Source organism: Phoca vitulina, unplaced genomic scaffold, assembly GCF_004348235.1.
Source record: "Phoca vitulina isolate PV1807 unplaced genomic scaffold, GSC_HSeal_1.0 scaffold36, whole genome shotgun sequence".
NCBI lineage: Eukaryota > Metazoa > Chordata > Mammalia > Carnivora > Phocidae > Phoca > Phoca vitulina.
The window spans coordinates 4566595-4583565 of record NW_022589739.1 but is presented as its reverse complement, the minus strand read 5'-3'; the positions used below and the strand labels follow the sequence as shown (position 1 = coordinate 4583565).

Genomic DNA, 16971 nt, shown 5'->3' with positions numbered 1-16971 from the left:
CAATTTTTGTTACTCTTTTTGGTAAACATGACTTGTTAGTTAGAGGTGCCAGATTTAGCGAATAAAAATACAGGCCACCCAGTTACATTTGAATTTCAGGTAAACAACGTACACTATTTTAGTGCACATAGGCCCCATGCAATCTTTGGGACACACAGATAATAAAAAAGTTTGTTGTTTATCTAAAAATCAAATGTAACTGGGTGTCCTGTATTTTATTTGGCAACTCTACACTTGTTAATTGATCTGTTGTCATTCTCTATAGGACTTTTCTTGCACAGAACCTCCAAACCAGAAAAAGGTCCTGTTTCCGATTTGGAAAGGGTGGTGTCTGGCGGCCGGTGTTCATACACCTGATGAATGTGACGTGTGCAGGGCTAGCTCAGCGGGGAGCCCAGGACTCATTAACTGCCTCCATTGGAAAGAACTGCCCCCTGCAGCAGCTGCTTTGTCCGTGGGGCTGAGACCTTGTCTCTTTCATCCCAGCTACTGTGTGAAGTCACCAGTGCTAGTTACCTGAAGTTGTGTGGGTGATATCAATTGAATTTTTTAAAAAATGAATGCTGGTATTTGTAGGAATTTGCAATGCAAACAGCCAGCCTTTCAAGCAGTGCATATTGTAATTAAAGCAAGCTTTTAAGATTCTTTGAAGTACTAAATGTTTATGAAATTCAAATAGGGGTGCCAATCTGCACAATAAAGGGGCTCTTGGTGGTGTTTTTTTAAAATCTTTTATTTTGCAGATGTAAATATATGCCATAATTAGTGGAAAGTAACTTGAAGAGCGAGGCTGAGTTTATTCCTATTATTCTATTTAAAACAGCTGTGGCAGGAGCCCTACAGCTGCTGTCCCGTTGTGCTGGGCAAGGGCACAATGGTCCCAAGGGCACAATGGTCCGAAGTGAACGTATTCAAAGACTTGCTTCATCGCTCGCCCCCCGGTGCAGGTTGCCTTGTTGGGGAGTTGTCGCATGGTCATCCCAGCGAAATTCCCCCACCCCAGTCTTCTGATGCCAAGGGGGGAGGCTGGCTTCAGGGGTCTGGGCCAGGGGGGCAGATGCATGCAAATGAGTGCTCAAGCCCCCCACCCCCGGTGCCCAGCACTGCCTCCCGGGCTACGCCTGCCCGCCCGCCTGCCGGCTTACTGCCCAGTGCAGAGCGATTGTCCTTTGGCGTCTGTGGGAGCAGCTGCAGGCCCACGTGGTGCCCTGCCCGGCCGAGCCTGGCCATGTGGCAGGCCTGGACGGCCGCCCACAACAGGGCCTAGCTCCCAGTGCTGCCTGCCAAGGAGCCAGATGCTGCCATTGGAAAAAATTGCTTCACAATTTGAAATCTTGGTCCTTTGATCATAGCTCAGAGAGGATGAAGAGGAGAGGTTCAAAGTGGTGGTTTGAAAAGGCCCGCGTCTCCTTGCCTCCATCAGTGCCTATTAGACTGTCTCTTGTCAGGGACGGTCCTCTTGATGTTTTCATTTCTGCATCCAAGCCATTCCCACCCAGCCTCTTCCAAGCCCTCGGGGTGGAAGGGAGGCCTGCGTGGGAAGGGGGTGTCCAGCTGCTTCCTCCTTCCCTGACCCGCTGCCCCTGCCTTCTCCCCTGCCTGTGGGCTAATCTGCTGACTCTCCGAGCCAGCAGGCTTTCTCCGTCTGAAGCCCGTGGCAAAGTGTCTGTCCTCAGCCCAGCGCCGCTCCTGCGGGACCCGTAGCCTCGGCTTTTTGGGTTGGCAGCTGTAGTGCTCCCGGCGGGGGCCGGGGCCTTCAGCCACCGCCAGGAGCCCGGTTTCCAGAGCCCTGGGGCTCTGCACGGACGACCCCCGGGCCCCGCCCTCCCCTCTGAGGACTCTGCATCCTGCTTAACAGGGCTCGGCCTCATTTTTCCTCACCCATAAAATGGGAAGGATCATTTCTTTGAAGTATACTGCTTTTTTATTTCAAATTCTAGGAACATAAAATTAAACATTGGAACAGACATGTGAATAAATGGGCTCACGGAATGAGAAGTAATAGAGCAGAAACGAATCCAGAGTCTCCTCCGCTGCATTTGAGGAGTGTGAGACAAGGAGGGTTGAGGGAAGGTTTCATTTGAGGAGTGTGAGACAAGGAGGGTTGAGGGAAGGTTTCAGGAAAATTTGATGTTGCCGTTTTTTGTTGTTCTTGGTTCTTCGCTGTCTGATGCAGTCCGCTTTCTCTGGCTGGCACTGGGACCCGCTTCTACTTTGACCTTGTATCGATTTCCAGGACTTGCCCGCAAGTAGACCCTGAAGTCTTTAATTGATTCAACACACTTGTATTAACGATTGCCTTCTTTTTTATTTCCAGGAAGAATTCTGTAACCTCTCTAATCATCTCTTTGTGGGAAAGATGGTAATTTTGTGCTTGTTTGAGCAATTATACACAAGACATAAGACTGATCATAAACTCACAGGTCAGAAAAAGTTTTTTTTTGCAAAAAGCTGATTTTTGCTCTTTGGAAAAAGCCATCGTTGTAGCTGTCCGCACACCTGATCCTTGTGGACCGAGGCTCACACGGGCTCTGTGGGGACTGTTTTTGTTTATTGATTATGAACCACCATTTTTATGGGGTCACATATCTGTCGATGGCTGTATCTGTCCTGGGGTGTGTTTTAAATCACCCAGTTACTAGGAGCGGTCGTCAGTGTTGTTCACGGCTACACTGTGTCTCCTCTGCATGATCTCTTCCCGTCACCCGGGCGGCTTCACGAAGCAGGTCTTCTCTGTGGGTAAAGAGACTCCAGGAAGTCTCTGCTGTCCATGCGGTCGGTCAGAGGGCTGGGAGACAATAAGGACAGACGAAAAGTCAGAATTCACAAGTATCTGGACTAGCTGGAAGGGAAGTCTGAAATCAGGGTGGGGTTTAATCAAGAGAAGTGTAGAACTTGAATCTGGGGAAGCAGACAGGGCCCGAAGAACCTTGTCGGTGAGAAGGGGAAGAGGACAGGTAAGAGTAAGGGGGAAATGAACGAAAATTGCAGAATTGTCCAACAGAGGTGTTCTGGAGTCTGTGTGATTCCAGAAGGCAGAGCTCTAGATGCAAATTACAGGGAAGCCAGTTGCAACTTGAGGGGTGTGGCGGCAGAGTCCCATCCAAGACCTTAGCCACGGGATCTGTGAATATGTCATATTGCACAGAAAGGAGAATCAAGGTTGCTTATCAGCAGCTAGGGAGAGTATCTTGGATCATCTGAGTGGGCCCAGAGTAATCACCAGGTTCCTTAAAAGCAGAAGAGGGGGGCCTGGGAGAGATGACAGTGGGCAGCCAGAGAAGGACCCAGCCTTCTGTTACAGGCTTTGAAAATGCGGGGAGGGGCCCAGAGACAAGGAATGTGGGTGACCTCCAGACTCTGGAGGAAGCAAGGAAAGCACCCCCCAACCCCTAGAGCTTCCGGAGAGGCTCGCAGCACTGCCAGGACGCTGACCTTAACCTGGGGAGACCAGTGTCGAAGTCTGTCCTGCACAAGTGTAAGATCATCAATTTGTGTTGTTTTAAGCCACTTAATTTGTGGCCATGTGTTAAAGCAGCCAATAGAAAACTAATACAGCAGGAGAAAGAGCTTAACAAGTCTGCCCAGCACATAGTAGTTTCTTAAATCAGTGGTTTTCCTGTATCTAAAGATACTTAGCCCGAAGGCAGCACAGTTGAGTATACTGTAGAAAGGATTCCTGCATTTGGTAGTAGGAGAGAGTTGGCCTCTAAACCCAGTTCATTTTTGGGTCTCTATTCTAAGGCAAAATGGGCCAAGACTCCTTAGAGGGGCCTGTTTGGACTTCCCTCCCCAGCCACATTTGCATGTGTGTGTGCACGTGCGTGTGTTTAACACTTCAGAGCCTGGCCCATAACCATTTTAGGCGTTCTTGTCCCCAAAGGAAAGGATAGAATATGGTTTGAATTTGGGATTTGTTGGGAAGATAAGTTTGCTGGGACTCGCTGTCTCTTGGATTTTTATATTAATTTGCTTTTAGAAACTATCCCATGGTCAGATAAAAGCTGATGAGGCAGAAATAGTTTGTAACTCTGATACCAGCACATTCTTTCTTATTTTCTTGCCTTCAGAACTGTATGAAATAGGTTTGCCCTGAGTTTTCAGTTGGGAAAAATGAGTCGAGAGGGTGGGTAATGAACTCAGTGCAAATCTCAGGCTCATCACAGAGTTTGCCTCCTTTGTTGTTGATTCAATGCTAGCAATTCTTTCTTTGATATTACCTTGCTCCATGGGAGCCCAGGGAATGCATTTCTTTCTGGGATAATTGTAACATCCTCAGCTGACAGATGATTATCTTTCACATCAATACCTCCTCCTAGAAAATTCCCGAAGAACAGCTGTGATATGGTTGGATGGCTACATGATTATTTTCCATGTTCAAGAGTAATTGCAGAGCAGTTGTAATAGCAAATTGGTTATTTACTGTTAGTTGAGAAGCCTTTTAAAAACTAACCTGTTAAATTTATACTAATAATTAAAGTTTTCTCAACTGTTAAAAAAAAGAAAAGGGAGCGCCTGGGTGGCTCAGTTGTTAAGCGTCTGCCTTCAGCTCAGGTCATGATCCCAGGGTCCTGGAATCAAGCCCCGCATTGGGCTCCTTGCTCAATGGGGAGCCTGCTTCTCCCTCTCCCTCTCCCACTGCTTGTGTTCCCTCTCTGTCTCTCTCTCTCGGTCAAATAAATAAATAAAATCTTTAAAAGGAAAAGTAAGATAATTCAAAAAGCATCTGTCCCTCTTATCTAAATGGAAGCTAAAATGTACATGGTCCTCATTTCCCAGTGGTTCCACTCCAGGAAACACCCAACAGAAATGCATATGCATGTTCATCAAAAGTCTATGCAAGGATATACAGAGTAGCACTCTTTTTTCAGTGTGGGGGAGGGGCAGAGGGAGAGAGAGAATCTTGCAGCCTCTGCGTCTAGCATGGAGCCCGACATGGGGCTTGATCTCACCACCTTGAGATCATGACCTGAGCCAAAACCAGGAGTTGGATGCTCAACCAACTGAGCCACCCAGGCACCCCTACAGAGTAGCACTCCTCATGATCGGTCCAATTTGGAAACATCACCAGTACCCATCAGTAGTAGAATGAATGGATCATGGTATTTTTTATTCGGTGGAATACTCTGTAGTAACAAGGGTGAATGAGCTACATACAGCAGCATGGATGAATCTCATACTACGATGCTGAGCATATGAAACTGAAGACGAAGGAGTCAACACTGTGATTCCATTTATTTAAAGTTCAAAACACCGGACAGAACTAATGTACAGTGTTTAGCCTCAAGATCACCTCTGGGAGATATGGGGGTGATTGAACTGGAAGAGAGCATGGGTGGGAGGGCTTCTGTTCTGTTTCTTCATCTGGGTGCTGGTTACATGGGTGTGTTCACTTTATGAAAGTTAATCGAATTGTAAACTTGTGACCTGTGCATTTCTCTGAATGCATGTCATTTAATTTTATGTAAAAAAAAAGTTAACTTCCGTAACTGCAGAACTCATAATTTATTGAGCTAATTTCTGAGGTTTTCATAATGTATATATTTAAATAGCTTCATTTTTGATACTTCCTGTCATTAAAACTACAGATCGTTCATTCCCAGTTAAAACTAATGAAAATTATTTTGGAAATTCTAAGGGACAGTGGTGAACCAAAGGTAAGATGGTGGGGCTGGTCTGCCCAGGTGCAGGCAGTAAGGATGCCCATGGTCTTAGAGAAGTTTAGACGGCAAAGCCCTCTAAAAATCTGTTCTCATTTTTATTATCACCATGTGCCCACAGTTCTAAACAATGCCATTGATAAAATACTCTTAGAAAGAAAAAATCTTGTTGACCTGAGTCCTAAACAGTTGGTGAAGTTAGCGTTTTTATTTCATATATGCACGTGTATATGCTTCAGATTAGCACACTTCTGTTACTTAGCCGTTGTGTTACTTACTCTTTAATGGCACATGGGGACTCAGCCCTGTGTCTGTCCCTAGAGTCATGTGAGCCGCAGCTCCCGCTGCTTCCCGCAGTTAAACAGTAGATGGGGAAACGAGCCGTGATAGCACAGTCGTTAGGAAGATGGGAAAACAGAACTTAAGTTATTTCAGTTCTGTCATTCTCTTACCACTTCGGGAGTTTTTGTGTTTAACGTTTAAAACCGTGAAACAGAGCGCTGGTTATTCTTGAAATAATTTTGCCAAATAAAGAAAAGGGTCTTAAAAATGAATCCGGTCCAGTGGTGTCTACGCAGTGTGCTGCCGCAGCGGGACAGGGGCTTTTCACCAGCATCACTTAAGCACGGAGACACAGAGAGACGGGAGCACGGAGGCTGTGGACATTTCCAGCAATTGTGCTAACATCCCATTACGGCAAATACCATTCTAAGCTTCATTAACATTTTCCGATTGTGTATAGGGACGGATGATCTTGTCTGTTCACTTCTGTGCTTGCTTCGGGGTTTAAGTGTCCGAGTTAGTTTACGTTAATGTCACCGAACTGAATAAAGGAAAAAATGGAGCATTTGAAAAACGGGCGAACAAGAAAGCATTGTGCCTAGGGACCAGGACCTGCCGTTCTGAAGAAACCTCCCTCCTGGTTATATCACTGACATAAGTGGAGGTCGGTGGTTTAAAAGAAGTAGCCTGTTCTGTTGCCTCTCCCCCTGACTCCCCCCACCCCCCATGCTCTTTCCCGCCCCACTCACACCAAAAACACCAGACTGCTTTATTTTTTATTTTTTTTTATTGTTATGTTAATCCCCATACATTACGTCATTAGTTTTAGATGTAGTGTTCCATGATTCATTGTTTGTGCATAACACCCAGTGCTCCATGCAGAACGTGCCCTCCTCAATACCCATCACCAGCGCGCAGCGGCGGGCGGCGCCGCGGCATCCAACACCAGACTGCTTTTAAATGTTCACCAGGCTTTCAAAACAACTTGGATGTATCAAAAATAATGAGTTTGTTAAAATATTCACTCTCCGTTTATTTATAGCCCATTAAAACCCTTTCAATGCTGGAAACTTTTTAAAGTTGAGGAAAAGGAAAAGTAGAAGTATTTTTTTTTTAAGATTTTATTTATTTAATTGACAGAGAGAGAGAGACAGTGAGAGAGGGAACACAAGCAGGGGGAGTGGGAGAGGGAGAAGCAGGCTTCCTGCTGAGCAGGGAGCCCAATGCGGGGCTCGATCCCAGGACCCTAATGCACCTTTCCTGCTGCACCTAAACTCATTATTGCATCCATGTTGGGAAGCACCGAAATGTTCATCAGTAGAGCACATGGTAATTATTAGGGTGCGTCTGTGTCATGGAATAGCATGCGGCCACTAAAATGTGGGACTACCTAGGTTTTTAAATGGCTGTTCTTTTCAAAACTGATACTCCATATCAGTACTATATGAGTTCTAGGACGTAGCTATATATCTATATCTCTATATCTAAATATAGTCTATATAATATCTGTATATTCTATTTTAAAGCAAGGTTTCGAAGAGTGCCACTTTTTGTGCAAAAAAGAGGGGATGTAGATGCTTGTGTATCTAAGTGCTAGCTATCTCCAAAAGGGCACTTGAGAAACAGTAAACATGGGTCACCAGTAGGGAGGTTAGCAAGTTCAGGGGTAGAAATAAAATGTACACTCTTTTTCCAGTTTGATTTTTTTTTTTTTACTTACCACATGTGTGTTTTTAGTTTAAAAAAAAACAAAAACAAAAAAACAAAAACTTGTTGGCACAAGTTATACCACCATTATGAGAGCATAAATCTCACCACCGAAAAGTACCTGAGCTCCTTCTCAGAGCCACGTGTTCTCGGCTGGTGGCAGAACAAAGCAGTGGTTCTTGAAAGCCCACTTTTTTTTTTTTTTTTTTTTTTAAGATTTATTTATTTGAGAGAGAGAGAGCGAACACAGGGGGCGGGGCACAAAGGGAGAGGAGAGAAGGAATTTTAAGCAGACTCAACACTGAGCACGGAGCCCAACACGGATCTCAGTCCCACGACCCTGAGATCACCACCTGAGCTGAAACCAAGAGTCGGATGCTTAACTGACTGAGCCACCCAGGTGCCCCTTGGAGGTCCACTTTGAGTGCACGCCAGGTGGTGGCTGCCCTGGAAAGCTGGACATAATGCCGGGTCAGGGTCCAGAATTCCTGTGCATGGAGGACACATGGGTAACCTTCTCTGGCAGCTGGAGCTCAGTAGACCCCAGGGAGGTCAGGTGCAGATCGCAGTCAGGCTCAGACATCATCATTTCTTGCTACCCTGCTCTTCACAGAGCCGACATCAAACCTTCAAATGTGAGAAAAATGTACACCTGGGTATTTTTATTTATTTACAATGGGTGCCCCATAAAATTCCAAAAAGCAAAATGTGAGGGAGTGTTACTACCTTTATGGGCAATATAAAAGTGGACAAGGACAAGTAAAAGCAGATTGTAATCCAGTAGAAGGAGCTGTACACCAGTTGTTAGTAGCTATTAGAAGTACCTGGGATAGGTAATTACTGTAGTTGAGCACTGAATTTAGCTTTGAATTTCTTGGCAAAGGGGGAATATAAAGCCTATGGTTCTTTTTATTTGAAGCCAGAAAGTGGGAAGTTTTGCCTCAGAAAAGGGACGTTTTCTTGATACTCGATTCAAGAAGGAAATTCAAATGCAGATCCTTATTAAAAATATATATAGGATGACTCAGGTCTTCCTAGTGGCTAGTGCACATCAAGGTTTTAAGATCAGCTGGTCAGAATGTGCCAGACCTCACAAACTGTGGCCTCGATCGTGTGGCAGGTCCCCCTGTCCCTCTCCAGTCCCCACGGCAATACAGACACCGGCCCTTGTCTGGACTGCTCTCTTGACCTCCTGACCTGTCTGCCTGTGAGCTCTTCCAGAGTCATCTCCAGGCTGTGCTCACGGTGCCTCTTAGGAATGCAGATCTATGCCTTGGTTTTAGGATATAAGACCCAAACCCTCCTGCCTCTCCTGCCACCCTCTCTCCCCTGCTCCCTTGATCCCAGCCTTTTCTTGGCCTCGTTTCTGGTTATGTGCCCTTTATACATACTCAGGGCACGTCCACCTGCCTCAGTCAGTGCTCCTTCCTTTGGATCTGAGCTGCCTCATCCTTGAAAGCTTCCCCGACCCCAAGGTTGGTTCTCATGGCCCTTTCTGCGTCTTTCAGGAGTGCTCATCCCTATGGTGATGTCCTTCCTACTCAATTGCGAGCCCATGGCAGTAGGGACTGGCCCAGGTCTTGCTCACTCTGACCCCGGGCTCCACACCCAGTGCCTGGTGTGCGAGAGCAGGTTGGTAGGTGTTGGAGAGGAGGGAGCCATCCATCAGGGGTCCGGCCACTGCCATGGCCTCCCAGCCTCCCTCTGCAGTGGACGCTATCCCACACTGAGACCTCTACCTCTGAAACACAACTCCTATCACCTCACCTCCTTGTGCCAGAACTTCCCGAGAGTCCCCATTTCCTGCAGCATGCAATCCACACCCCTTTTCCAGCCCTCCACAACCTGGGTCCTGGCTGCATTTCCAAACTCACTTTTCCCAGTGGCCTCAGTCCTTGCGCTGCCGCTGGAAGGAGGCACCTGAGGCCCCTTCTGCCCCCAGTGTCCCCTCAGCCCATCTCTGCACATCGTAACCATCCCATTAGTAATACCTCTGGCTAAAAGCATGCCTTCCATTGTCTGGACTCTGAGCACCTTTGATGTGGTACTGTTTCTATCTCCGTTATCGCTATTTTAGGTACATAGCTCCCGTTTGTAGTCCTATATAGTGTTTAGCATGAACCTCACATAGTAGGTAATCATCAGATACCTTAAATGAGTGGGAAATATGAATTATTTAGCATCTTTATAAGCCAGTCTTTACTAGGAACCATTTCCCTTCTGGATGCTGTAATTTGTAATGAAAAGTTTCTGTTTTTACATCTATAACAAATGGCCAGTCAGCTCTAGATCTCCCATTCTTTTAAGTATATCTACAGATTAGGGCGCCTGGGTGGCTCAGTTGGTTAAGCGACTGACTCCTGATTTCAGCTCAGGTTGTGATCTCAGGGTCGTGGGATAGAGCCCCACGTCAGGCTCTGCACTCATCACGGAGTCTGCTTGAGATTCTCTCCCTCTCCCTCTCCCCCTCCCTCCACTCTCCTCTCTCTCTCAAGTAAATAAATAATCTTTAAATATATCTACAGATTAGTGACTATGAACCCCATTCATATACTGCTTTCTGCACACATTGCAGAGGCCTCACGGATCTTTTCTAACAAGGGTACAGTATTATTCTATACTGAACACAAGAAAGCAAACTGAAGTAGGTGTGCGTCACATTGCCATTGTTCAAGGGGAGACTGCTGGAGTTAGCGTGCTCTTCAGAAAGTGACCAGTGGGCCATGGAACTTGTTTCTGGATGAGCATCACCTCACCGCCTCCTCGAGCCACGCCTGCCCTCCCCTCGGCCCGAGCGGTCGGACGTCCTAGCCTGCCGCTCACCGGTCGGTCGCTGCCATGACTCCGGCCACAAGAGGATAACCCCCACCTCCGTTTCCTTCCCAACAGGCCGACCTAAACTGCAGTATTCAGGACGATGCCGGGGCTTTTTACGGTGTAACCAGTCAGTATGAGAGTTCTGAAAATATGACAGTCACCTGTTCCACCAAAGTATGCTCATTTGGGAAGCAAGTAGTAGAAAAAGTAGAGGTAAGTAGGCCTCTGTCCCCCGAAGTCCTCATTCAGGGGCAGACTGTTGCCTTCCTTTCGACTTTATATGGGGGCGGAGAGTTTTACCTTTTTGGCATCTCCTCCTCTCCCTTTCTCCCACCGCTTTCCCCTGTTACTTCTGAGGCGACAGAACGGTCTGAAAGCGACTGGAAGAAGGCAGGGAGGAAGCCCCATGCCAGGCCTCCCTGACTGGTCCCCCTGCCTTGTGCGGCCAGCAGCATTCAGTCCGGCCCGAGGTGTCATGGGGGTGCCCGCTGTGGAAGCGGGTACACACAGACCCTGCCACCCACCGGATGGTGCCCTCCCCACCCCCAGGTCCAAGGGCACTTGCAGGCGTTGTAGAGAACAGCCGAAGTGAGATTCAGCTGATTGGCACCTGCCTTCTGTAAAACCTGACACCTCAAATGGTGGTGGTACTTTTGCCATTTCCACTCCTTTAATCCTTTTAAACAGATGACAGCACATACTGGGGTCAAATACCTATACATAGTTTTTATATTTCATGGCCTCCCTCCCTGTCAAAAAACGCATGTTCTTTTTACCAGGGTGGGTTGCTTGGTGTGAATAATGTTTTGCAGTTAACTTTCCATGTAAAGTTGAATTTTCCAGTGTCTTCTGCCCATCCTCTAGTCGATCTGTGTTCAGTGAGCAGCTCTGGTTCACGGTGGTCCTGGAGCTTGCAGGTCCCAGAGCCTAGCCTGAGTGTGGCAGACTTGGTGCCGAGGCGAGAGAGAGAGAGAGAGAGAGAGAGAGGAGGGGCTGGGGAGGAGGGAGGAGGGCGGGAGCGAGTGTGTGGGTTTTAAGACTTGGGGCTGAACAGTGAGGCCCTGGGGTGCTGGAGGCCCTTGTAGCTTCCTGAGCACAGGCTGGGCCTCCCGAGAATGGTGTTTAGGAGGTGACGCTAGCCAGAGAGGATAGAAGAGGGTGGACTAGATGGTCGACAGGAGCTTAGGCATCCTGAGCTTCACTGAAACGGTAGCAGGGGGCATCCAGTAAGACATTTTGAATGGAACTTAGAAACTCACTGGATATTAAAAACCCATGAGGAGGAAGAGTCAGAGGTCACACGTTTTGTGTTTGCAAGGACAGTGCTGCCACCAACAGAGAAAAGGAAGGAAGGTGCTCAAGAGCACACAGTCAGGGGATGATTCTGGATGCAAGACGAGAATTTGGAGGATGGGTAAAGACTGAGACTACCGATCAGGAATCCTCAACGTTAAGGATCGTTAAAGCTATGGGAATGGAGAACTAGGTGCAGAGAGAGAGTAGCAACAGCACAGGAATAAGGGTTTAAATTTGGGAAGCAGTACACAGCCCTGGGGTGAGTAGAAGGGAGACACCAGCAGAGGACAAAAATGGATGTGAGAGGAGGGGAGCTGGCTCAACGCATGTCTGGGAAGCCCAAGGAGAGGGTAGGTGAGAAGGTGGCCTTGTTAGGAGATGGGCCTGGGAGGCCTGCAGCCCAGATGACCTCCCAAATTCTCGGAGAAGGAGGGAGCACAGTTACCTGTCAGTGGTTGGGAATGTGGAATGTTCCTGGTAGGCATGGCTGCTGAGTAGCCACATTGTCAGGGCTCACCAGAGCTGGACCTCCCGCCTGGATGAGACGTACCGGGCAAGTTACTCAGTTTCCCAGATTCCGAACTCTTTTTTTCGTCATGTCCTCCAGTAACACACCAAAAGCCTTCTGTAAGTTCAGGGAGCGGGAAAAGGTTGCCTTTGATGAAGTCCCAGGAATTTTCATGGATAAGGTAGTGTGAGTGTGGCAGGTGGAGTTTTATAATTAAGTTTTTAATTCACTTAGAATGTACTACTTCTGCATTTGGTGTGAATTGGGAGTCCGCTTCTGTTTTCTTCCAGATACACAGGCGTTTGTGTCGAAACCATTTATTAAATAATTCATCCTTTTCCCACTGAGTAGATCTGAGATCTGTCTCCTTTCAGTTACTGCATATCCTGGGAGCCATTCCTGGAGTCTCTCTGATTCCCCCCTGCCTATCTTGACATGTCCCAATCCCATGTTGATTTGATTACAGTGGTTTTATAGCACATTTTTACTTCTGCTGACGCAAGTCAATCTGGCTATTGTTTTCCATATATTTTCTAGGCTAGTAAACAGCATTTATTCTTCCAAAAAAGGAGGTAACTTAAAAAAAAATAAAGAAAACCAAAATCCTCGCTTGATCAATCTAGTTCGAATTGTACTAGATTTAGACATTATTTTGAGATAAATCGATACATTACCAATACTAAATCTTTCCAATTGAGAACCTGTATGCATTTCCATCTTAATAAGATTTTGTAGTTTTCACATACAGGTTTATCCCTTTTTTGTTAAATATACTTCTAAATATTATGTAATTTGTTAATGCAATTTCCCATTTCTAGATTTTAATTACTAGAAGAGAGGAAAGCTCTTGGGTTTTGCTTATATTTGTTTTATCTGGCCAACTTGCCATATTCTCTTACTTATCTCCAGTGGTTTTTTCCCCTAGATTCTTAGATTTTTTTATGTATATGGTTTTATAGTACCAGCAAAAAGAGAAGGCTTTATTTTATCTCTTCTTTTCCAATGTTTTTGCCACCTTTTCTATTTTGGTTATTTTCTCACCTCTTTCCATTTGCTAAAACCTCCAACACTGTCATGAAAAAAAGTAGGACGATGAGTAGTAAGTGCTGCCCATAGAGTTGGCTTTGGAGTTTTGCCATTTCGGGTTATATATACTTACTGTTGGATTTTATAAATGGTCTTTATTTTATATTTAAGTGCTTTCTTTCTATTCCCATTGTACCTAGGGTTTTTGTTAGTAACAGCTCCGATATTTTATCAAATGCCTTTTCAGCATCTCTTAGTATGATTTTTCTCCCAATTTGTGGGCATCACGAGTTCATTCCTGAAGAAAGTCCTGCTTTGGACAAAGTGATGTATTCTCTTCGCTATTTCTACATAAGATTTTTGCATCTCCTAAGTGATATTAGTCTGTTCCTTTCTCTAATCTCTTTGTGTCCATCAATTTCATAAAAAGAATTGGGACACCTGCCTTTTCCTATGGTCTGGCGTCGTTTGCGTAACAGTGAGAGTAATTATTCTTTTAGAGTTGCATAAAACTCAGTGATGAAACAATTTGGTCTTTGTACCTTTTTTGTGGTGAGTCTCTGAAAAATTTTTTGGTCATTTCTACTGTAATGGACCTACTAGAGTTTTCCTCTTCATGGTCAGTATTAGTAATTCATACTTTGCTGGGAAATCATCCTCTCCTCTAGGCTTTTTTGCCTTAGAGTTATGTGAAGTAACCTTTTACAGATCTTCCAATCTCTACTGTAATTGTGGTTTTGTCTCTTTTCTCTCTTAAGCTTGTGAAGGCTTGATTTTGTTTTGACTTTTTAAAGAACCAGTTTTTTAATTTATTCTGCCCACATATTTTATTTCTCTTAACATCGATTTGAGCTTTTATCTTTATTAATTTCCTATTCGTGGTTTCCTTTGGTTTCTTTGTGACTTGGGTTTATTTTGTGGAGGGGGGGTTGTTTTAAATTTCAGACATGGTTTAGTTCTGTAATTTTTTTACCTTTAATGATGAACTCATGAAGCTGCTTCATTAAGTTTCCTCCAAGTACAGCTCCATCGGGTCCCCTAAGTTTTGATGTCAAGTATTTTCCTTTTCATTACTCTTGAGATAGTTTGTAATTTCCTTTTTAATTCTTCTTTGATCCAGGGCTATCTAGGGGTGTTTCTTATTTCTGAGTGCTTCAGTGGGATCTTCAATACGAGTATTTTCTTTCTTTTCCTTGTTTATTAAAGACATAAATAACTCACAGTCAGGAGCTCGTGATCAGTGTGAAGTCGTTTTTCCTGAGGTAGAGAAATTAGCTGCATTGGTCGTTGGCCTGTGAGACCTTTATAATGGTGGAGGAGGATTTTCTCTGGGCTCTTTGAAGAATTGTAATTGGCTGGGCCTTGCTCCCCCAGATTTCCAGGCAGAAAATCACTAAGTAGGTGATTATATTTCTTTCTGACCTTTGCTTTCTTTTCTTTCTGACCTAGACAATCCTCTTTAAAGCTATCCTGTTTCCACTCTTTTTCTTTTTTTTAGGTTTCTAGAAAAATAATGGATTTCTGAGTATGCCGTTAAGTTTGGAGATAGGATTTCTTTTAAATTAAGTAAACTATGTAAATAGTACAGCATTTAGTAGATGACTCCTGTTGAAAAAGGAAAAATGCTTTTTCAGACAGCAATAGCTTTTTCATGTATTTTGGAATCAGAAGTGTAAACGTGCTCAATTCCTTTTTCCCCTCACAGACGGAGTATGCAAGGTTCGAGAACGGCCGATTTGTGTACCGAATAAACCGCTCCCCGATGTGTGAATATATGATAAATTTCATCCACAAGCTCAAACACTTACCAGAGAAATATATGATGAACAGTGTTTTGGAAAACTTCACAATTTTATTGGTAACTGTTTTTGCCTCTTCTTGTGGCAGACGCAGTCTGAGGCTGGAGGGGAAGGGGACAGGAAGGTGGCGGGGTAGGGGTGCTAAGCAGGCTGTCGGTCGGTCACCATTTGAATCCACAGCGCCCAGGGCAAGCTTGGGCTCTATTTGGGCTCAAGTCTGTAGAAGAGACAGGCTCTCATCTTGCGGGACTAAGCTTTTCTGAGCTCGGGAAAACTGGAATTCAAGTGGGTAAATTCAGCTGCGTGTTAGAAAGGCATGGAGAACTTTCGAAATACTTAAGAACTTTTGCAAGCCTGACACCAAGGCTGCAGTCCTAGATCAACAAGATCAGGGACTCTGAGGATAGAAGCCAGGCACGTATGTTTGTATTTCCCTACGTCGTTGCAGTGTCGGCCACGCCTGGGTCCCAGCAACAGAGTCTGCAAATCACAGATGAGGCACAGACTGAGTCAGTGGGTTCACACTTCATACACCTTGACTCATTTCACGAAGGACTGCAAGGCCTTATAAGAAGTAACGCACATTAAGATAGTAAAATACAAACCCTCAGCACCACGAGAAATAGAAATTAAAATAGAATGTCATGACCAGGAAATACCCTTCATAGGCTGAAGTATGGTCAAAACTTGGACAGCTGAAGGGAAAGTATAAGCAGTGGTTGGTGCTCAGGGTCCACGATGGGAGAAGTTTCCGGTTCCCCTGGGCAATGCTGGGGAGTGGGGTACGGTCCCCTCATACTTAACTTTAAAACAAATTTCTCATGGGGGCTTCATTTGGAGACTTGGGAAGGTCATAAGAACAGTGATGTCTTCAAAAATCTGCCTATAAAATATGCAGTAATGGGTTTCATAAGGCTCATTTTTGAAAAAAATTAACATTCCTTGATTTAACCGAAGGAAAAATGCCAAAACAAAACTTAAAAACAGTTTTGCTAAAAGGGGCACAAGACAATATCATGGTCAAATATTCAGCCCTCTGAAGCCTTGCTTTGTTATTCTGTTACTAGGACTAAGAACTAGAATACTTAGAGCAGAAGTTCTTTACCCAGAGGTTTTAGATCCATTGAGACTAGAGTTCACCATCAGTGGTGTGCTACTTAAAAAAAAAAAAAAAAGACTATCCCCCAACATCCCCGCAAAACCCTGATTTATTAGCGTTCGCCCATTTCCATGGTATAAATACACCCTCCGTGGTCAATTTCAAGGTACCAGTGGGTTGTCCAGCTCATGAAATTCCTTCATTTTTAACTTTCAAGAGCCCTTGGGAGCCAGTTTTCTCACAAAAGTATAAAAACTGAATAAACAAAACTTTAAAACTTAAAATCCTTTCTGCATATCCGATTCACCCAGGAAGCTTTTAAAAATTCTGGGGCCTGGGCCCCAGCTAAAAGAAGTAAAATCAGAATCCTAGGGGGTGGGGCCCACCCAGCATCATGGTTTTTGTTTTATTTTTACAGCTCCCCGGGTAGTGGAGCCCCACTGCCACAGGGGATGGCTAAATGAGCTGCAGGGAGTCTCAGGAGTTCACAGACACGTGATGGGCATACAGTTGTCCAAAAGATAATCTTGCATGTAATTTTCATTTATTCCTGAGAGAGAATCTCAGTGGATTCTCTGGCCTGTCCATGAGAAACTAGCAATCTGGGGGAAACTTTGGAAAACCTGTTCTTTGCTAACTACTATTGATTAATATCTTGTTCTGTAATGGTCGTTAGTGAAAATTGAGCAGTTCACGGTTTGGGGCGCTGGCGGGTACCTGACATATAGCTGCTTTCTGTTGCTAGTTAGGAACAGGTGGCTCTCGTGCTCAGATGGG

At 45.2% G+C, this 16971-nt stretch overlaps 1 protein-coding gene across 9 annotated transcripts in view; it reads left to right on the top strand.

Moving 5' to 3' along the window:
* The window catches only part of TEAD1 (TEA domain transcription factor 1), a 259319-nt gene that overhangs the window by 233505 nt on the left and 8843 nt on the right, over window positions 1–16971 (top strand). For all 9 annotated transcript variants that reach the window (XM_032427318.1, XM_032427325.1, XM_032427324.1 and 6 more), the window contains 2 exons: window positions 10539–10679; window positions 15002–15154. In XM_032427318.1, coding sequence (XP_032283209.1) covers window positions 10539–10679; window positions 15002–15154 — 294 coding nt within the window. The remainder of the gene's footprint in view (window positions 1–10538; window positions 10680–15001; window positions 15155–16971) is intronic.